The 24,355-nt window shown below is 35.6% G+C and overlaps 1 protein-coding gene across 8 annotated transcripts in view; it reads left to right on the top strand.

Annotated features, from left to right (window-relative positions):
- The first annotated feature begins 538 nt into the window (after positions 1-538).
- Positions 539-24,355, top strand: part of LOC119080507 (ras-related protein Rab-26) — a 34,886-nt gene continuing 11,069 nt past the window's right edge. For 2 of the 8 annotated variants that reach the window (XM_037188910.1, XM_037188913.1), the window contains exon 1: positions 10,817-11,029. Coding sequence is in view for 2 of the 8 variants with exons in the window: in XM_037188915.1 (XP_037044810.1) it covers positions 1,259-1,525; positions 1,656-1,766 (378 nt within the window). In the remaining 6 variants the exon portion in view is untranslated. Of the gene's footprint in view, positions 1,526-1,655; positions 1,767-10,816; positions 11,030-24,355 lie in introns of those variants that run through there. The other 6 variants (XM_037188915.1, XM_037188908.1, XM_037188909.1 and 3 more) reach the window with 6 other exon arrangements.

Here is a 24,355-nt window from a genome sequence, read left to right on the forward strand (position 1 = left end):
TTCGTATGAACAAACAACAATATAATATCCTCGCGAATTATGAAAAAAGTAGGGATTCGAATTATAAGCAAGCATTTTCTATTTTAGTAACTTTTTGAGCTTTTATTTAAACATTGAGCTTAAATGTTAACGGGCGCTCAATCCATTAAAGCCACTAACTGTATTCCGTGTCGTTTCTTACTAAATTTATATCATTTTTATGGCACCGCACACCTTGTATGACTCGTCAAATGCCTTTTAATTAATTCTATATTTACAATCCATCACTTTACCACACGAAAAATGAAATCAATTTCCGTACATCTTCACAAAGTTTGTGCTTATCATATACAACATCTATATGCATGCATTTCCAACCGGGTGGATGAATCGGTTCAACTTTCGGCACATGTGTGTATATTGTACAAAAGACGACTATGAATATACAACATCAATGTACGAGCGCCTATGAATCTTTCTACTTACAATTTTAATACAATTCTTCAACATATTTCTTAAAAATCGATAGATCCATCAGTTTTTACTTCCGCAATGGGGGTTACGATATACAGCGTATATATGTATCAAAATGCGTATGGAAAGCCGAACACATACAAAAGTTTTTTTTTTATTCATTCAAGCAATAGTTCACTGTCAGGCTTTAAGGGCGCACGTTGTATGTTTTGTAACGTCAGTGTTGTTGATTATTATTATTGGTTCATTATTGTTGCACAACGTACGTACAGCATAATAGTTTGTTAGTCTAAAGTTGGCCTTTGCAATTTGTGTACAGTTCGCATTGAAACTTTTAATTAAATGTATGCAAAATGTTGCTGATAACGTGTGACTATAGAAAAATTTACAAACATAATTTTCCATTGCAATAATGTTCCCAGTTGCCACATACACATAAGTGGCTGAAAAAATAGTTAAATATTTAATTGTGGAAAGTTTCTCGATGTGAAAAGTTTTTTTTTTTTTTTCATTTTTTAATGTCTGTGCGGTTGACTGAATGAATGAATGGAAACTCATTTTGGAAAACATTTTGTGACCGTGCCTATTCAAACATAATTTTAATGAAAAATGTTGTGAAATTTCCTTGGAAAATCAAAACAAACTTGACAGATCTCCAATACTACTACCCTACATTGTTACAGTTACACGGCCCATTTTCATGGATATATTCGTAAAATCGTAGACACACCTTGTGCTTTGTACACACAATCGATATTCGAAAAAGCTTTCTTCGTTATTTTCATTCATCTTTGTTTTACACACCATGACGTCAAGCGACGATACTTTTGATATGAGTGACGATGTGTTTGAAGAACCAGACACACATAACGTTAGTAAAAGAGCTTTGAACGTCGATGAGTTCAATGACGAACGAACTGCATCACCGACCGGCTATCCGGGTTACAAACCCCCAAAAGAAGCGTTACGAATGTATGCATTGGAGAACGAAGATGGTGAAGAAAATCATACAGATGGATGGAAATCGTATAAAATCGAGGACGGTGATTTTGATGAGACCGTTGTACATAAGGTTAGAGCATTGATGTACATTCATGTAGAATTTGTCTATCTATCTAAATTGTGTGTACAAGCACAGTACTCTTTTTGTGGTTTCAATAACACCAAAATAACGTAATGATGAAATATGATCTCATTTCCAGACGATTTTACTGGGAGATAGTGGTGTTGGAAAGACAAGTTTCTTGGTGCAATATAATACTGGCGAGTTCAGGGCTGGTTCATTCTCAGCAACAGTTGGTATTGCTTTAACGGTGAGTTGAATAAATTGCATTATGTTGTCAGTCCCTATCCGATGAAATTGTATTATCGCGAAGCCAGTACGGTGGTTATTGATTTGAGAGGTGAATGAAGTTTAGTAAAAAGTATGAAAGGTCATTGTTGTGCGTGATACTGTTATTTGTAATGTTGTTCCTGTTTTGTTGCGATGATCGAATAATATTTGTTTGAGCAGATGGGATCCATTATCTATTACTTCAAGATGATATTTTAAGGAGGTTTTTAAGTGATGTTTGTTAAAAGTTCTGCGGAAATTGATTATTCGTTTCACCCAATTCGGCGGTTAGTGCTCTTTTAGGCAATGTTGTAAACTACCAGGTTTCGTTGCAAATTTGTCCATTCGAGTGCCACAGTCTGGTAGCTTACAACGTTGTAAGAGTGATTTTTTTCAAAAACATCCTACCTTAATCGGACGCATTTTCCAGTAGACTATTTCAAAAACCGAAAACATGTACTTTTCGGACTAAAATTTCTCCAGTTACACGACACGTACAAGGACGTGTGGGGTGTCATAAGATAGGTTATTTCGCGTACTTTCAGGGCAAATAGGATATTGTATGGCTGGGAAGCATCTGTAATGAAACATGAAATCTCTAACATTTCAAATTTTCATATTTCATCGTAGATGCTTCCAAGCCTACATAGGTACCTGTTTTCCCCGAAAGTATATGCAACTACCTATCTAACCCATCTAACCCCACACGTACTTGTACGTGTCGTGTACCTGGAGAAATTTGAGTCCGCAAAGTGCATGCTTTCATGTGCATGTTTGGATGGGAGATATCCGATGAATTTTTGTACTCGTCAAGAGCAACATTTAGAAGGTAATCCTACCTTTCGAAGGTAACCTTTGTCTACGACTGGTGAATTACACAAGTGTCTATGTATGCTTTTATGTTGGATTGGTAGTGGGAAGGCAGACAAAATATGCATATTTTACGACAAAGCGTCAAAGAAATGTAAAAACGACCATAAATTACGAAAGTTTGACTGCCATCAAATATTTTTTAATTATAGAAATGGAGAAAAATGAAACCTTTGATACGAACGCACACTAATGTTACCAATCTAATATCCGTTTTGTCTTTTCATTTGGTATGCCAACACCAACAGCGGACACATAAACATGCATAATTATCCAGGACATAACCTTAGTCATATCTGGTTTTGTTCACCACATCCTCATATAGTTTCATATTCACAAAATTTATTTGCAAAGTAAAACGTACGCTAGGTATATAATTAGTGTGGTGAGCTTGTGACCATACCATACCCGAATGCTACACAATTTGTATGCCCGGATTTTAAATTGTGTATCCATGGCAATGACCATGATGATGGAAATATTGCGGTGATGGGATGTTGCAAAACGTTACACACTCAATTGTTGTTTACGTTTGACATTGGCAATATTATTGTGGGTGTATGCCTACAGATTTTCCCGTGATGCATTTGCTGGATGCGTATTTATTCGTCGGGAAAATGATTATGTTTATGTGTTGTGTTTGTGTGTACAGTACACACCGACACACAAGGGGGATGAATGATGGATTTGATCTTGACACAGTTTTGTGGGTTCATAATTCTGTTGGATTGAATTATTAGATTTATGGTATAGATGAGATTATTTTAATATTAATATGCTGTTGGCGGGATGTTGAAAATGCTGGCGCTCCCCTCAAAATAGAAACCTTTTTTCCACACCGTTGGCACGTAAAATTTAATACGCAACTACAGGCAAATATTTTTCTATTTGACGAGTGGGAAGTACACACTCGGGATACACTACACTGTAGTGGCATTATCGTTTTGAACACCGTTGTACGATGGAACAGTCCCGATGCGTTTGTCATACCGTTTGTGGTTTTGTGAATGTACTTTCCAGATCGGGAATTCTAGTTGGTAATGTAGAAATAACAGTCTTGAATGATAAAACTGGGCAGTGATGTATCGAAAACTGTAATTTTAATATTTTGGAAGTAGCTCTTCTTTTGACCATCTGAAGCTGCTTAAAAATGAACATTGACCGGATTATGGTCGATGTTTTCCAGACCACTTCCCTCCAAATTGTGTTAGAAATACGTATGGACTTAAACTTAGCTTTTCATTGCCTTAGGGCGAAAAAAAGCTATTTTCGCCCGCATTTTGCCATGCTAAAGAATAATAATTTACCAATAAAACTTTAGTCACATACGACTAGACTATTCATCTGTTATCGATAACGACGACAAAAATAATGACAGGTCTTGTTAATTTAGTAAAATGTATGTTAAAACAATTGAAGTACAAGAATTGAAATCAACAGATTAAAAATACTTTGATTGATGGAAGTAATAGACCCAATAATAGTATTGGTCATGTGTTTGCCGTCTGAATTAGGTTAATGTCGGCATGATAAGGTTTGGTTATATAACTCGGGGAACCAAAAAAATCATTTTCCCCTTGTTATGTAAATAACTATTCAGGAATTAGGAATTAGTGGTACGTATCGATTGTGTCAACGCAAAACGGTGACTAACATACGTACGCCGAGCTTTCTATTTTCTTCGCACAAAATGTCTATTCTGTCGCCTCCTGTTTTGACAGAGGAGAAAGTAGAAGTTTTTTCCCTGAACTGTCACCTTATTTTTGGTTTTGAAAAATTGAACAAGAAATTGATGTTTTTGTTTTGTGTAGAAGAACGGTTAATCACACCTTACACATATGAAATACGTTGTGTTCACTTCTTCAAGAAAATAGGAAATTTCAAGTCGATCGATTCGGAACCCTCGATCCCCCTGGCCGAAAAACTTCGCTTTTGTTGGAATTTTCTTATTTTCCTTCCATCGGTAAACAGACAACTATTACTGTCCGGGTTGTCCGGGTCTCTCTGGTCAGTTGATTTGTTTTTAGACAGAATCAACAGAGAAACCAACCGTCTTCGACTATTAAAAAACGATGTAAATCATAATTTATTGACAAACCAATATTTGAATACGAACATTTTGATCATTGAGTCTTGAGTCGATTGAAAATGTTCAACATAAAAGTGAAAGACGAGAGGGAAAAAGCAAACACAAATAAATGCCGAAATTTTGTTTAAAATATAAATAACTCGAACCACAATTCAAATAAAAAGAAAAACCGAAAATATTATAGGGATTATAAAATGTTCGCAAAATGATTTCATATATACAACACAGAGCATACAACATCCTTCGGGGTGTATTTTTGTATTGATTTTACCATTTCACTCATTTCAAAATCATTTCAAGACGTAAAACGTATACAATATGCATAATCGAACAGTTAACCTTCAGACGATTGTATATACACACGCACGAGCCCTTTGGAATATTGACAATTCAAAGAATCAAACAGATTGTGGATCTGTAGATCAAACATATTCAAACGGAAGTGCCTTTAACGGAATCGCAACAAAGTAATTGTCGCTAAGATAAACAACTTAAAGTGTGAACAGAATTTGGCGCAATAAAAACGAGACTAATTCGTGAGATGACACAAATCCTTCTTTCCAAGCATTCTACAAGCATCGTTCACGAATGTTTGTCTGCATGATCCAGAGCTAGTTGAACAATAAACAAAATGTTTGATATCTACAAATCTCAGCCCCTACATGCTTATGATGTATAATAACATACGAACAGATGAATAGACAGTTGCCTAATGTGTGTGCTCGTCAGATTAACTGGGTTAGGAAATGTTAAAAGGGGTTTAATGTGCGATGTTATGGTCACTGTATGTAATACGTGCGTAGATATAAAATCGGGTTATGGTAAACATGTTATAATTTGAATGGAAGCAGTGAATATAAATTTGGAAACTTTTTTTTTCTTTTTGTTGTGTGTGTGTTTAGCTGGACTGAATTACATTTTATTTTCATGCTCATAGCAAATATTGATTTCTGAAAAGTAAAGTATTTGGTTTTCTTGAGAGAAAACAAATAAACGAGGAACAGGTTGGTGTGGTGAGGTTCTTTTTTATGAAAATAACAAGCGAATGGGATATGTTTCGACCAGATACATGAAACGATACGATAAAGTTGAAATTGGAAGGGAGCGGCAGAAATATCTAATATTTTGCTCGTTTGTATTTACTTCGTAGCTGCTTCATCTGTTATCGTCAACGATAACAATAATAAGCGATTTAGTCTTGCCAATGTAGTTTTATAATACAAAATTGATGTGAAAACAAATGAAGTAGAAGATTTCTTGTCAATCTCTTCTAAATACATCAATCAAAAGAAGTAACAGATTCACAAATTATAGTACTGACATGCTTGCCGTCTGTGAAACAAAGTGTACAAGAAGCCTTGCATAGCCTCTAGGACTTTAATTTTTAGAACAACTTATTTCAATTCAAGTCTAATTCTAATTTCTTCTAAACTGTTGTCTTTATTTAAATTCAATAAAATTCTTGAATTTAACATTACAATTTTTAACGATTTTTTGAAAAGACGCTTTTTGTGGTCGGGCTCGCTGTGGACGAATTGAAAGACTTTTATCGAAAAATTAATTTTGTCATTTTCTCTCAACTCTAAAATCAGAGAACATGACCGAGTTCTTTGTCTACGAATTTAAAAGAATCGAAAAACAAAGAAGTAGGAAAGAATTGACGCCTTTTTGTCTGCCAAGAATTTATCTTAATTCCGATACGGTTTCAAATATCCCAATCATTGTTTCATAACTTTATGGTTTATGAGGTTGTTGTTGTCTAAAAGCGTATGACGATAATATCGAATATCCTCAAGGTTTTTATGCAAAGTACGACGAAATGGAGCTTACCATCTCCACTCTATGCATAACTCCAATAACTCTAATACTCCCCACAAAACGGCATAATACAACATATACCCAACTGTATTTCGTGACGGGGCTAAACATTTATGACGAGAATTCTGAAAAGCGCTAAACAGACATTACATGCTTTTATGAAGTTGGAGATGGATGTGTTTATCAAAAAAAAAAAAAAATGGAAAATCAAAATTGAAATATACCTCACAACAGTACGATTTCGTGTTGTTTTCGTTTGGTACAACCAAGGAAAGACCGAGGGGTAACCGACTCGGGAAATTGACTACACACCCTCAAAGGAATTGCCGGAGTATCCGGTAAATAATTGGAATTGATGGAACTGACCGGAATTGATCTGAATTGGCAGGAATTGATCGGAATTGACTGGAAATATGTGGAATTGAAAGTAAATGAGAGTAAATGCTGATAAGTGTGATTATCGGAAAGAAGGACCAGCGAATGCAAAACCACTTTATTTCCTTTTTGTTTTAATTTTAAAAGCCCCCGCACAATAAATAACAGTGTACAGTGTTGATCAGTTCCATTTTAGAACAGGTCCAACGTTCTTTTATGTTCAAAATATGCACACTGAAGGATTCTTCTTCAGAGGATTCTTGTGAGTCAGATACGGAAGAGTTTGAGCCGCAACAAACAAGGGAATATTCGTCGAGGGAATGTTAGGCTGGGGCATTGCCGATGCGAAATGCTCCAGTCTCAAACCAAATTTACAAAAAAAATGCATCACCGACAATATCATCTATTCCATCAACTTTTCAAAAGCCTAATGCTCAAAACAAACGAGACATTGAAAACGTGTTTTGGTCCTATTTTTCATGACGAAATTTTCGAAACTGTCAAATGAAGTATGTTTCATTTTCATATTGCAACCGGCTTATATAGACTTTTCTCACACACAAAACGTTCCTCCGCACAAAAGTCCATCCTTCATACACACAAAAAAGGAACATTCTCCGCGCAAAAGTCCATGCTTCATACATACAAAAAAGTAACATTCTCCGCACAAAAGTCCATCTGCTTCATACACAAAAAAAAACAATTCGTTCCTCCGCACAAAAGTCCATGCTTCGTACATACAAAAAAGTAATATTCTCCGCACAAAAGTCCATGCTTCAAGCTTCATACATACAAAAAAGTAACATTCTCCGCACAAAAGTCCATGCTTCATACACAAAATGTTGCAAAAGCCCATCGACCATAATATATACACGGAAGAACACAACGCACAATAATTGCGTGTAACATTTTATGGACGATGGGCTTTTGCAACATTTTGTGTATGAAGCATGGACTTTTGTGCGGAGGAACGAATTGTTTTTTCAGATGGACTTTTGTGCGGAGAATGTTACTTTTTTGTATGTATGAAGCATGGACTTTTGTGCGGAGGAACGAATTGTTTTTTTTGTGTATGAAGCATGGACTTTTGTGCGGAGAATGTTACTTTTTTGTATGTATGAAGCATGGACTTTTGTGCGGAGGAACGAATTGTTTTTTTTGTGTATGAAGCAGATGGACTTTTGTGCGGAGAATGTTACTTTTTTGTGTGTATGAAGCATGGACTTTTGTGCGGAGGAACGTTTTGTGTATAAAGTCGATGGACTTTTGTGCGGAGAAGCGATTAAAGAAATAAAAGGAATTAAGAGCAATTAAAAGGAATTGACAGGAAGTACCTTTAGAAATTGAAAGGGTATCGAAAGGGAATTGAAAGGGTATCGAAAGGGAATTGAAAGGGAATTGAAAGTGAATTGAAAGGGAATTGAAAGGAATTGAACGGAATTGAAAGGAAATAGAGCGAATCCGGCAATTAGACGAGTTGGTCCGGTAATTGAGGTAATTAAACGGAATTGAAAGGAATTAGAAATTGATTTGCCACCATTTTGGCCAGTCGGTTACCCCTCGGGAAAGACTTTTGCCTCCCGGCATAAACATTTTTCGGCACACAAAAAAATTTGAAAAGAAATTGAAAGAAAATAAAGAAGAAAGAAAATCAGCTCAAATTATACGTAAACCAATTTTTTTTTCTTCACAGAACATCAAGTCACTTTCTACACGCAAAATGTATTACATGTTGAAAATCGTCCCTTTATTGTTAATATTTTTGTGTGTGGCGGAATAGAGAATTTCTATATTTACGTGCGAAAATACCTTATCAATATGAGCTCACTACTAATATACCGTCTCCATATCCAACGCTATTAATATAAGCTGGCTGATAATATGGGAAAACTTTTAATGGGGTGTCATCGTATCTGATAAAATATATTGTGGAACACAAAGGTTTGCACAAAGAAAGAATCCGTAGATTTTTGATCAATGGATATGAAGGAAATTGGTTACTGCTTACATAATGCACAGTTAAGTAAATAAGTGATTTGAACACATCTTCTGGAGAGCCGAAGAGCAAGTTAATATATAGAAACGCTCTGTTCGTCTCAGGTTGAAGTGGTGAGCTTCTTACTGAGATCCAGTCTGTTTTCAAGGCTCGACGTCATTCATATTGCTAACCTTTTGCATGTCCAATAAATGTCGAAACATCGATGGTAGAAAAAACTCTGGCTAATATAGTAAATTCAAATTAAAATGATCGATTCTTAGTGTATATACATACCGACCATTTGAACTGCTTTTATTACATTTGTGAGGTTTTCTTATCTGTAAACAATTCCAATTCACATGCATATGCTCGACTTCAGAGCGCGCAATCTAATACAGAGCGATTCTTTTGAATTTCGACTGAACGAAATCGGCGCTACTTTTTCCGTGATTTTCCGGATCTTCCATACTTGGCTGGAGGTAAGCGGCCAAAAGTCGAAAATGGGGTTTCGTAGTCCTAATTTCATTTCCGTAAAGTGGCGAGGACACGGGCGCGTATGGGTTCGTTGGAAAGCTAAGGTCGAGTACTCCCGGGACAAATGTTATATTCAAAAAATTTGATGATAAAGGGCCGAAAATATGACCATCGGAAAATTTCTCAGATTCGATGGAACCTCGGTGAACTTTGACGAGGGTTGTGACTTATATTATTTCAATAAATTATTATTTATAATGAATGCGGAGGACCTCAGCTTTACAGCACGTGCCAAAATAAGTAAATAATTTTATTTCTTTTATTATGTTGCTAAACATGAAAGATTTTTTAAATAAAATTCCTAGTTCAAGGACGAATCTCGGGACAAAGTAACAAAGAAAATGTAAAGTTCATTGTTACCCTCATAATGTTTGCTTTAATCATTGTTGTATCTGAGCCAAAAGACTCGAGTTGCATAGTCAAATAGGCGCAGCGCAAATCAGACGAATTTCTGAATTATTATTTTTATCGCACAACGACGCAAATACGATGCCTGTTGGAAAAAATTTCTTGTGCCTAAAATAAACCGCCTACATTCCAATGAAAATAAGTCTCTTCGTCTAATTGTATAATTCCAACTTCAAATGAAAAACGTAAATTACGTTAATTCTAGTCTTAATATAAATTCTTTGAGTTCTTTCTTTCTGAGCTAAAAAACAAAAAGAAAATGTAAATCCAACGACGTATCAAATGTTCATTCTTGTTGAATCGAAGCTTTCGAAGCTTGTATCATCGAGATAGATATTTAAACAGCTGTACTTATTGACCCGTAAATTGATTTAAAAGGTTAATAAGCCTAAACATTTTGCAAAACAAATATATCTATGTTGAGAAGACAGCACATCAAAATGTTTGCATAAAAAAGGCTCTTTGAAACGTTTCCAGTCGAGTCTAGTAAAATCCATCAACCTTGAAATTTGTTTGTTTATTTGCTCGTACCGAAATGACGTAAACATACACACATTGTGACTTGCTCGGAAAAGTGCACATTATAAAAACCTAGCCAACAAGCATGTGTGTACATAAATGTTTATTGCATCAATAATTGATGAACTTGATCATGTATATACGCAAGTGTATGCAAGTGTATGCTTCAAAGCATTTCTTTCTTTTCATATCCACAAACACGAGAGGAGTTAAATTCAAAAGTTGTTTTCATAGAAAATAATAATAAGCTCATCCAGTCTGCGTTACTCTTACCATATATATAAATGAACGACTCTATTTACCCTTCTACGTGCAAAAGAAAAATGTTATCAGCTTCAGTTCACCTCACGATTCTCTACACACATAATATATACAGCATATTTTGGTAGTCTGTTGTGAAATTCTATCGTGTATTAAAACAGGGGGCTCACATTTTAATGTGCCGAGCTTTCGAGTGCGACTGTGCGAATCTTATCACGGCCTAGAGAGCTTTATTCTTGATGTAGCGTAGCATCATTGTATCTTTGCATGAAAGAAAATGTTCACATTCAGTAACAAGTTTGCTGTTGAATGTTGCAGTTGGAAATTGGTGTCATGTGAGAGGAAGTGGTGATATTGAAAGTGAAAATAGTTTTGTGTCGTTGCATTTTTGGTGTGTGTATGTGTGGTTTTATAGTCACTGTGCAACACAGTGCAACGGAAATAAATTGGAAAAAATAGGAAATTTGAGCAAAGATAAAATTTGAAATGAAATAAATTATTCGAAAATGATTTATTTGAACTTTTTAACGTCAACTTTTATGAATAAACTTTTCCGATAATTTTGCCAGCAATTTATTTTTTATCACAATGCGTATTAATGTTGTATCTTAGTTAATTCGAACGAAACATGTTCGCTGAAATGAATGTCGAGATAAAAAGCTTTAACGAACATATGGCGAGGATTTTGAGGGAAATGATAGCATATTTCAGTGACACAGCAAATAATTAAATTTAATTTTAAATTCAAACATAAAATTTGTGAAGAAAATTTTCGGAATTTTTTTTTCTCGCATAAGCTTAAAGTATTACGCGACATCTAATCAATTTTGCAAACAATTTATTAGAGTTCTGAACATAAACATATTGGAGGGTTGATTTTAATCATTTTTCTGGGGAAAATATGAGAAAAAAAAAATATTTTGTTTCAATCAGATATAAGTCGTTAGTAACTCGCTGAGATTGTTTTGCCAATTTTAAATTTGAAACTGAAATTGACTTAGGAGATTTGGTGAATGACAAGAGTGAACCAGCAAATATGTAGCGCCAGCACTCGTCCATATAACAAGATTCAATCAACGATGTCAGACTTCCTGTGGCGTTGATGAGTATAGCCACTCAACAAGACTGTTTTAAAAAACATTTAAGATTTAATTCAAAATTTTTAGCTTCTGCTGGTCATTTCCAAAGGGAAAATAATTTTTGGTACAAATAATCAATGTCTCAGCAATTAGAAAACTGGTCTTTTTTTCTCATCTCCTAAATTTAAAATTTCGAGTTAGCTCTTCTATCTGCCGCTGCTGGTCCGATACTGGGTATATATGTTATTCGATTATGTAAGTGAGCTCGGACCAATAATAGCACATGACCCATAGCCTTAGTTTGTTCATCTGTTGCATCCATTGATGCCCTCAAAAAGTTTCTAAGAAACAAGATGCTGATCATAGTTGAGTGTGTTTCATAGCTACTATTATAGTCACTAATTCGTGTGGCAAGGCGGACCAGCGCTATTTTTAGAAGCTAGACCACAAGAAAAATTCTAGGCTTACGAATTTCACCAGTAGTTCATATCGTTAACTCTTAAAGGGTGTAGGTATACGGTTGGACTTATTGTCTGCCATCAGAACCAATTTTTGTAAAGAAAATATTTTCTTGAATTTTCGATTTTTTCTATTGAAATTCCTTCCATATTTTCAAGCAACTCAGTGAATTATTAAAGAAAATATTTTCAGAAAATGTAAATTAAACCAAAGACCTTTACTCAAAAGATGGCAACAGACATTATCAACAATAAATACTCTTCATTTGACGATGAATCATTTCATATGTGTGGTGTACTTGCCATTTACAATCGCGATTATTACATCTCTCTCCCGCTAACGAAAGCCGTCTCCTCTTTCCCATGCAAATACCTGTTAATTGAAATGTTTTAAGGTTTAAAATTGTTTTCTCGCATAATTTACATAAAATCCTTACAGACATAACCTACGTTCATTATACATAATTCGTCACATAAATAAATTTAAATTGTAAATTCTCCATTACACTTATCGTAAAACAACACGAAATAAACGAATTTTGAAAATGATGAATACGACGAAGCATTTTCGGTAGACAAGCGAGTTTCATGAGGGACTCACTTCAGTCTCATAATTGAAAGATAAAAGCAAGTAGCTTGGAAGAAGACGAAAAGCAAAGAAAATCCCAGTCACGTTGATTTCACATGCGAGTGGTGCCTCATTAATTTTACTGATTACTCTATAACTAGAGACGACAGTAGCCAGTAACTTTTCAGATTATGAAGGGACGAACAGTTAGAGTATTATAAGCAATAATTTCCACTTCAATAATTCCGATAATTATTTTAACTTTGCTATGAGCTGTATTCAATTTCGTATTCTTAAAGTCCAGTGGCGGAAGGCTCAATTCCGAAAAATGAATCTATCAGCAGTTCATTACAAAAATATTATACAGCCACTCAGATATGCAATTTCTGAACAGAGATAATTTTACCCTCTTTAAGAACCTTTAAAAACTCTTTCAATCTCAACGTTGAATAACAACACAATTTCGTCGAAACGAAACATTCGGTTTACGACCTCATTATATTCGACTTCCTATTACAAAATACCATGCGTATACTACACGACTGCCAAAACTGCCTTACACTTGGCGCGTTTGATAGGTGTTTCTAATGGAAAAAAAATTTGATGTCGTTAAAAAGGGGCCATTATAAGTGATTTTTACGACGGTAAAAGACTCGGCTATAACATTGTTTATTGGCAGTATTGTATTACGAATTTTAGTCGCACATTCAATTTATTTCAGAAATTTGATTATCTTTATTGCAAGACAAGAAAATCTATAGCTAATAATCAAAATATCGTCTTTACGTTGCTGAAATGATTGAACGGATTTTTTTTTTCTCATTCACAGAAAACCCTCTCATAATTATACAGTTTGTGTAATTATGGAATTTACCACGAACAAGGGACGGGAAGTCAATAGCAATAATGACGATATTTTAGCTAATTAAATGTGGGCAAAATATACTGATGAGCTTTGAAGACAATTTGAACAAATTCTGTTATATTTTGCTTATTTTCGGCTATAGATTCTGCACTGCAGTCGTACCGACGAACTACTCAAAAAAAAATGTGGCATTGACACGTCTTAACGTGACTCATCTAATTAGCAGCAAAAGTAAAACGAAATTTTCTTACCAATTGTTACCTGTTACCGCAACAAACGGCAAAAATAAACGATGAGCTCAAGACGTCTACCTTGTGGAAAATGGGCTCCAAAAACGAAAAAACCGAGAAAATTTTTTCTTGGTTTTTCGAAGGTCTACTGTTACTGTAGGATAATTCGGTACATAAGAGGTCGCAAAGTGACGTACTGATGTCAAAAATAGATTTATGAATGTGATAGTAACGTTTTGGAACACATGCCCTCCGTCGGACTGTTAGAAGAGACGCTAATTACAGGCTTCGTTCCTATGAGTCTAGGTGTGAAGCTCACGGGGGTGCATGCTAAATCTGTGCGCCCTTTTCGTACACGATCTTCTCAACGGACGTATTGATGCTCCCAACCTGGCTTCGGAGTTCGTCCTTAACTGACCTTTCAGGTCCTTCCATTTTCATGAGTTTTTGCACGTTCCGATTCATCACACGTTTTACGACTTTTCTGAACCGGTTTGAAATTTTCCCAGGATTTTTAACAATTTCAGTCGTTTAGTTGACCCACACTGACTGGTTTCAGTATTTGCTAAGACACGATCCTTTTTTTCTTATTTACATTTTTTGTCATTTTTGTAACAATTGTTGGTTTTTGTTCTAAGTTTTGTCAGGTTTCGTTTGAGAAACTATTTTACTGTTTATAATTTTCAAGAGTTTGATTGATAATCGTTTATCATCAGTTGGCGAACACGCTGTCGATGATTAATCGGAATAAATACTGGCATTTAAGGAGTACATCGAGGCTGGTCGAGTTTTGAACATTAAGTTGAAATCTCCACAAGCCTCGATGTTCCCCTTAAATTACAGTAATTTAATCTCTTCATTTTACGAGGGAGGGAAGGTGGAAAAGTCCTTCACTCGCTCGTAAAGTAAAACATCATACTATACCAGTGAAATAATTTGATATCTCGTATCCAGATGAGTAAAAGAATTCGAGGGCTTTAGTAATTTAGAAATTACTTCACTGGTATAGTACTATTAGGCGACCAGAATTATCGCCCAGGGAATTATCGCCCAGACAGATTTTTTCAAAAATTAATTGGTATTATCACCCGGGGAATTATCACCCAGGAATTATCACCCAGCTCGATGGGAATTATCACCCGGGGAATTTTCGCCCAGGAATTATCACCCAGCTCGATGGGAATTATCACCCAGGGAATTATCACCCAGGAATTATCACCCAGACTAACTGGGAACTTTCACCCAGGGAATTATCGCCCAGGAATTATCACCCAGCTATCTGGTAATTATTCCCCAGCTATTCAAAGCTGAGGAATTACAGCCCAGTAAATTTAGAATTATCACCCAGCTTTTTGAAATTGAGGAATTATCGCCCAGTAAATTTGGAATTATCACCCAGCTAACTGAAATTGAGGAATTATCGCCCAGAAATTTGTGTTTAAAGTATTACTGAGTCAGCAGTAACTTTTCAATTATGTTAAAAGATTGATCACATTTTCGATATACACATCTTTTACTCCTATTACTCCTATTAATTTGCTCAGTGTGTAAACTTTATTGCGAATTTACGTTTGATCCAATCAATTGTGGACCGTCTTATGTTAATCTCATTGGACCTAATCGATCTTAAATGGATGCACTTTTAGTCAAACTAATTGTGCATCAACTTAGAGGCATCTACAAGTAGTCTAGCGAATTGTGCATCATCTCAAGTGGATGCACATTTAGTCTAGCTAATTGTGCATCAACTTAGAGGCATCTACAATTAGTCTAGCAAATTGTACATCATCTCAAGTGGATGCACATTTAGTCTAGCTAATTGTGCATCAACTTAGAGGCATCTACAAATAGTCTAGCAAATTGTGCATCATCTCAAGTGGATGCACATTTAGTCTAGCTAATTGTGCATCAACTTAGAGGCATCTACAAATAGTCTAGCAAATTGTGCATCATCTTAAATGGATGCACATTTAGTCTAACTAATTGTGCATCAACTGAGAGGCATCTACAAGTAGTCTAGCGAATTGTGCATCATCTCAAGTGGATGCACATTTAGTCTAGCTAATTGTGCATCAACTTAGAGGCATCTACAATTAGTCTAGCAAATTGTACATCATCTCAAGTGGATGCACATTTAGTCTAGCTAATTGTGCATCAACTTAGAGGCATCTACAAGTAGTCTAGCGAATTGTGCATCATCTCAAGTGGATGCACATTTAGTCTAGCTAATTGTGCATCAACTTAGAGGCATCTACAAATAGTCTAGCAAATTGTGCATCATCTCAAGTGGATGCACGTTTAGTCTAGCTAATTGTGCATCAACTTAGAGGCATCTACAAGTAGTCTAGCAAATTGTGCATCATCTTAAATGGATGCACATTTAGTCTAACTAATTGTGCATCAACTGATAGGCATCTACAAGTAGTCTAGCGAATTGTGCATAAGATGTCTAGCTTAGTCTAGCTAATTGTGCATCAACTTAGAGGCATCTACAAATAGTCTAGCAAATTGTGCATCATCTTAAATGGATGCACATTTAGTCTAACTAATTGTGCATCAACTGAGAGGCATCTACAAGTAGTCTAGCGAATTGTGCATCATCTCAAGTGGATGCACATTTAGTCTAGCTAATTGTGCATCAACTTAGAGGCATCTACAATTAGTCTAGCAAATTGTACATCATCTCAAGTGGATGCACATTTAGTCTAGCTAATTGTGCATCAACTTAGAGGCATCTACAAGTAGTCTAGCGAATTGTGCATCATCTCAAGTGGATGCACATTTAGTCTAGCTAATTGTGCATCAACTTAGAGGCATCTACAAATAGTCTAGCAAATTGTGCATCATCTCAAGTGGATGCACGTTTAGTCTAGCTAATTGTGCATCAACTTAGAGGCATCTACAAGTAGTCTAGCAAATTGTGCATCATCTTAAATGGATGCACATTTAGTCTAACTAATTGTGCATCAACTGATAGGCATCTACAAGTAGTCTAGCGAATTGTGCATCATCTCAAGTGGATGCACATTTAGTCTAGCTAATTGTGCATCAACTTAGAGGCATCTACAAGTAGTCTAGCGAATTGTGCATCATCTCAAGTGGATGCAAATTTAGTCTAGCTAATTGTGCATCAACTTAGAGGCATCTACAATTAGTCTAGCAAATTGTACATCATCTCAAGTGGATGCACATTTAGTCTAGCTAATTGTGCATCAACTTAGAGGCATCTACAAATAGTCTAGCAAATTGTGCATCATCTCAAGTGGATGCACATTTAGTCTAGCTAATTGTGCATCAACTTAGAGGCATCTACAAGTAGTCTAGCAAATTGTGCATCATCTTAAATGGATGCACATTTAGTCTAACTAATTGTGCATCAACTGAGAGGCATCTACAAGTAGTCTAGCGAATTGTGCATCATCTCAAGTGGATGCACATTTAGTCTAGCTAATTGTGCATCAACTTAGAGGCATCTGCAATTAGTCTAGCAAATTGTACATCATCTCAAGTGGATGCACATTTAGTTTAGCTAATTGTGCATCAACTTAGAGGCATCTACAAATAGTCTAGCAAATTGTGCATCATCTCAAGTGGATGCACATTTAGTCTAGCTAATTGTGCATCAACTGAGAGGCATCTACAATTAGTCTAGCAAATTGTGCATCATCTTAAATGGATGCACATTTAGTCTAGCTAATTGTGCATCAACTTAGAGGCATCTACAAATAGTCTAGCAAATTGTGCATCATCTTAAATGGATGCACATTTAGTCTAACTAATTGTGCATCAACTTAGAGGCATCCACAATTAGTCTAGCAAATTGTACATCATCTCAAGTGGATGCACATTTAGTTAGACTAAATGTGCAACCATTTAAGATGATGCACAATTTGCTAGACTACTTGTAGATGCCTCTAAGTTGATGCACAATTAGCTAGACTAAATGTGCATCCACTTGAGGTGATGCACAATTTGCTAGACTATTTGTAGATGCCTCTAAGTTGATGCACAATTAGCTAGACTAAATGTGCATCCATTTAAGATGATGCACAATTTGCTAGACTAATTGTAGATGCCTCTCAGTTGATGCACAATTAGCTAGACTAAATGTGCATCCACTTGAGATGATGTACAATTTGCTAGACTAATTGTAGATGCCTCTAAGTTGATGCACAATTAGTTAGACTAAATGTGCATCCACTTGAGATGATGCACAATTCGCTAGACTACTTGTAGATGCCTCTAAGTTGATGCACAATTAGCTAGACTAAATGTGCATCCACTTGAGATGATGCGCAATTTGCTAGACTATTTGTAGATGCCTCTAAGTTGATGCACAATTAGCTAGACTAAATGTGCATCCACTTGAGATGATGCACAATTAGCTAGACTAAATGAACATCCACTTGAGATGATGCAAAATTTGCTAGACTACTTGTAGATGCCTCTAAGTTGATGCACAATTAGCTAGACTAAATGTGCATCCACTTGAGATGATGCACAATTTGCTAGACTACTTGTAGATTGTATATATATAATTGGTATTTATAGTCTTAACGGGAGTGTTGTATTAAGTGAAACGCACTGCTTGACGATATAATATGGAATGATTCTTTATTCACTTAAGTAACATATTCATGGTTCTTATACTAAAGAGAGAGAACTTACTTCTCTCTTACTTAATATAGTAAGGGGCACTACACCATCCCTCTTCGGCTAGATTGGTGTATGCCAATCATATTATTATTTATTTCGTACATTATTTATTTCCTTTTGAAAGTTAAACTTTTCTTAGTCTTAAAACTAACCATTGCTTATAATTTATTAATTTTTGGGATTTGATTTCACTTTGTGAGATTGCGACTCTCACCGTCCCTTTTTTTTTTTTAAAGAAATTTATGATAACATAATTTCAAACTGAATTGCAGATTGAAATAAAGATTAAATTGTAAATTAACCCTTAATCTTTAACCTTAATTTAAAAATAAAACTTCACAATAAAATCATAAAAATATTAAAATCATTCTTTTATTTTTGTGACGATTCATTCATATTTTCGGACTCTATCTTTATGCACAGTTTTCAAAAACTTGTCGCCATCTGTGATCGTAACATTTGATCCTTGGATATCCTTAACTATGAATGGACCGTCGTAGCGTTCCGAATGTTTATCATATGGCTCCTTAAACAACTTTACTTTATTATTTAACTCTAATTCTATCGGTTTGGCAGAACGGTCATAGTTCATTTTGTTCCTTAGTTTCATCTTGTCAATAAGATTTCTGGCGTCTACGTGTGCTCTTTGTAGTCTGCACTTCGCTTCCCTGCTAAAGTCATCGATATTATAGATTGGGTCAATTCGACCATCCATCCAATCGAATGGGAGCACTGGGCTCTTACAAAATATCAATTCATAGGGGGAGTATTTGAAATCATAAGACGCGTGATGGGAGATATTATAACAGAACGAGAAATATTTTGAATATTCTTCCCAGTTATCGAGCTGACCGGAAATGTAAGTTCTGACATACTCGTTAAACATTCTGTGACTCCTCTCTGCTGTACCCACTGTCTGATGGTGATAAGCAGTGGATTTGCTGTGGGTCACATGGAAAAGGACCCATAGTCTTTCTAACACTGAATTCACATATTCCGTTCCCAGATCGGTGATGACCTGTTTCATCAGGCCGAAGATTAACACGAAATTATTGAAAATAGCTCTGGCTACCGTAAGAGCCTGTTTGTCCGGAATAGGAATGATTACCAAGTAATTGCTTAAATCGCAAATTAACGTAATCGCATAGCGATTTCCATTAAGGGAAGTAGGCAATGGGCCTATGGTATCTATCACTACTACATCAAAGGGGGCCTGGGGAGTATTTGTTAATACGAGGGCTTCTTTGTTCTTCACACTGACTTTCGTTAGTTTGCACTTCGTACAACTTTTGACAAAAGAGGCAACATCTCGCCTCATGCCTTTCCAGGCATAATAACTCCTTAAGTTTGCGTAGAGTTTCTTGTGACCTACATGTCCTCCAAAAATCGGATTGTCATGAAAGTACATTAAGAGTTCATTTTGTTTTGTCTTATCATTGATCAAAATCGGGCTTTTAATTAACACTATTCGTAGTTTATTCAATTTATTTTTGCAAATTTCTTTAAAAACGTTAATTGATACAAATTTGAACATAATATCGTTTAGCGACCACTGAATTTCGTTAAAATTTTTCTTTATCGCAATTTCTTGTAAACTATTAATTACTTTCTCGAGAATTGATAAATCATTGCGTATTTCTACCGGAACTTTCATACTGATCAGTTTCTTATAATTTTCGTATATATTGAGCTCTATTACCTCGTCTTTACTTCCTTCTGTACGCGTACACATTATTCGAGGTATCTTTTTATTTATATGCGCATTTAATTGTTCAATTACCGGTACGTAACTTATTTCTTGTGTTTTATTTAAATTTTCATTGGTCGTCATTTCATTTTCCTTTTTCAAATTTCTTGTTTTGGATCTTGTCATAACATAGACTGTCTTTGTTTTTCCATATAAATCTAGTAAATCTTTAATATTTAATCGCGATAGGGCGTCGGCCACTACATTCTTAGCTCCACTAATGTGTTCTATTGTGAAATCGTAGCCTTCGAGGTCCAGCCTAATACGAATAAGTTTAGGAGACAAAGTCTTGTGCGTAAATAGATAAATAAGTGATTTATGATCTGTACGGACTCGGAACGGTACTCCGTACACATAAGGTCTAAATTGGGTCAAGGCAAAGTGAATGGCCAAACATTCTTGAATTGGAGTCGATTTCACTGCGTCTGCTTTAGACCATGACTTTGATGCATAATAAATTGGTAGATCATTGTCGTCATGTAGCTGACTCAGTACAGCCCCACAACCTGTTATTGAGGCGTCGACTGTGACTATGAAAGTCTTAGAAAAGTCTGGGTAAGCTAAAACTGGTGGTTTTGTCAAAATTTCCTTTAATGTATCGAAACTTTCTTGGCATTGTTCAGTCCATTCAAAGGTCACGTCTTTTTTAGTCAAATTGTTCAATGGTTTTGCTATAGTCGCAAAATGTGGGATGAAACGTCGATAATAATTTGCGAATGATACAAATCTGTGTGCAGCGTTTTTGTCTGTGGGAACTGGATAATTTTTAACTGTCTCGTGTTTCCTAGGGTCTGGCAATATGCCATCAGGAGTACACAAATGTCCTAAAAAGGTTACTTCGGGCTCGAAAAACTTGCATTTATGAGGATGTATTTTCAAATTTCTGTCTCGCAACACTTGAAATACTGCTTTGAGATTTTGTAAATGATGCTTCTCGCTTTTCCCTATCACGACTACATCATCAATATAGAGAAATGCCTGTTCTGGGGGATACCTGAAAAGGCAATTGTCATCATGCGAGTAAATGAATTCGGTGAAACGTTTAACCCGAAAGGCAAAACTTTCCATCTGTATGACCCAGTACTAGTACTAAAAGACGTTATGTCTCTGGAATTCTTTTCTAATGGCACCTGGTGGAATCCCTGGAACAAATCAATGACCGAAAAACATTTTGCGTTTCCCAAACTATCTAATATCTGATCCATTCTAGGCAGTGGAAACTTGTCTGCCACTAATTTTTTATTAACTTGGCGATAATCCAGACATAGTCTCCATCGTTCACGACCATTCAAAGGGGGTTTCGGGACTAAAATCAAAGGGCTATTATACTCGGATGCGCTTGGTTCTATTAAGTCATTTTTTAAAAATTCATTCACCTGAGCTTCTATTTCATTAATCTGGCTGTGCGGTGTACGGTAATTTTTTATATAAACCGGTGTGTCATCTTTTAACCTTAATTTTTGCTCATAAAAATTGTTTGTGGTCATCTTGTCAGTTTCTAATGCGAAAACGTCCGCATATTCTTCTATCAACGGGAAAAGCTGTTCTTTAGCGTAACTAGGAACTTTGTTTTCTAAAATTTTCAGTAAAGTTTCTGTCCTTTCTTTAGAAGAGATTTCCTTTTTCGTTGTGTAAACCTTATAATCTGACAACTTCTGAATTGGTAGACGGTCATTTTTCATTATTTGTACTTTATCCGTAGTATTGAGAATTCGGATCAACGGCTGAGCTGAGCTAATTATTGTGCGAGCTGTGAAGACTCCTGCACTAATTTCCCAAGAATCGACCCACTGGGGTTCTAACACTTCTTTTTTCAAATTGAATTGTCTAATTACCTCACTTCTCGCGGGTAAAACTATCGTATTTACTTCGGGACCTTCCCTTATTGGTACCGTAATCATTTGTTCGTTTAATGTAAATCTAAACGTCATATCTCCGTAATTTATATTGCATCTAAAATGTTTCATGAAGTCTTTACCTAGGATCCCATCTGACGGAATATTGAATTCATTTGGTACTACATGTACTGGAAAATTTACTCTAAAATCGTCATTACCCAACGTCGCATTCGTACAACCCAAAGTCGTTATGGGATCTTCCGTTATTCCTGTTATGTCAATCAAATTTTCTACATCTAATAGCGCTCTTGGGCGGACTGCGCAAATTTTTAAGAGAGTTATGTCCGCCTGCGTGTCAATTAGGAATGTGCATTGTTTATTTGAAATCGAACTACTCAAAACTATAAAATCTGAGTAGTTTGGGTTCATAGATAGAACCTTCCTTTGGACTATTGAGACTGATACGGCATCATTGCTGTTGTTTCCCCCAGCTGCTGGTATCGCTGAGGGGCTTCCTCGTTTCCCAAAGCCTCGACTATTCTAACTGAGTGATTCGGATAATTTTGATAATTCTGATAACTTCCGCGACCACGACCACGGCCACGATTCCAGGATCTTCCTCTACCATTATTACCTCGACCATTGCCGTTTTGATGGTAATTATTATTTCCACCATTCCATTTATTATAGTTTCCATAATTATTACCGTAATTACCGTAACCACCACGGCCTCTACCTTTTCCCCGTTTACCTCTAAACTGTGCCTTGTATGCTAACACTTGCTTTTCCTGCTTTTCGGTAGACGATTCTAAAATCAGTTTAGCAACTACTTCATCAGGATCATTGTATTGAGACGCTGATAATACGGCTTTAATCAGATCACTTCGAGCATTCGCCCGACACATGTCAATAGTTTCATCTACACACATTTCTCGTGCTTTGACCTTACCAACACCTTCCAACACTAAAGCTCTTTGGAGTGCTTCACTCAATTTCGTCGCTTCAAGGGCAAAGTCTTGAACCTTGAATCTGTCAAACTTCAAAGCCTGTAACCTACTCTTTACTACTTTAGACGTCTCAGGTTTAATGCCCACTTTAAGTCCATCAATTATTTCTTGAATAGTTTGTGGATCTTCAGGGACTGATTCCATAGCCTTATCTTCCAATTTAGTCATTAAATATGTTATCAAAAGGGTAACGTGCGTCGTACCTGCCATCTTCTCGAGAAGTTTGATAGAGTTTATGAAAGCTGTAAGGGCTAATGGGTCACCTGCATAATTCCTAGAGATAGTTTTTCCTGCCAAGGCAAGAAACTCTTCAGCTGATTGTACCATTTCTGAATCTGAGTCTGAATCACCTTTATCAAGTACTTTTGGGTCAATTTCTTTTACTCCGGGGGGTACTACAATGTGTACTTTCAAAGTTCCAAACAATTTGAGAAGACGATCTCTAATTTTTGTGTGAAATTCCGTACAATAAGTCAAATGGTCTTCTTGCAGATCGTGCGTTCTTATCAACTTTGTCGCAGCGTTATATACTTCAATAATGTCTTGTAAATGTTTATCGAAAGTTTCACGTTGAATTTTCCTTTTAATTGAAACACTCAGGCATTTATAAATTCTTTCAAATTCTATTCTGTGTTCGTCTAATTTAGTACTTAATTGTGTCCATGTAGTCATACTTTGCCAAATAAAAAAATACTTATTCGTATCAACTTCACCAGATTTCCAACAATATAAACACATCAAATGAATCTATTCGTTCGGGCTTGACAATAAAACCAAATTAAAACCAATGACAAGACCATCAAGAAAAATAAAATTGAAAAATAAACAATTAAAAATTCCGTTAAATCAAATAAAGGCTTTGATTCAAACGTTTCCATTTCGTACCATTAAATACGCTTTGTTTGCTTTATCAATCACAATGTTGCAATTATTTTCAAAATTTATACATCCTGTCCCAAACTTAGTATCGTATTTCTTTCATAAAATAATACCAAATACCGATTGTAAGCGAAAAAAAAATAATTCCAAAACTGCGCGTGTAAAGAATTTCAAAACTGCGCGTGTTAAATTCGCTGACATCAGAAAAAAATATTTTTTCTTTCTTTTTAATTAGAACAACTTTTCGTCGTATTTAATATTTCCACATCCTGTCGCAAAATAAACAATCGTTCTCATATAACATCGATTTTAAAACGTAAGCATAAAATATAATTTTCAATCGCGTGTCGTTACATATAAAAACTTCAAAATTTAAAACATTTTCTTATA

This window comes from Bradysia coprophila, unplaced genomic scaffold (assembly GCF_014529535.1).
Source record: "Bradysia coprophila strain Holo2 unplaced genomic scaffold, BU_Bcop_v1 contig_350, whole genome shotgun sequence".
Lineage (NCBI taxonomy): Eukaryota > Metazoa > Arthropoda > Insecta > Diptera > Sciaridae > Bradysia > Bradysia coprophila.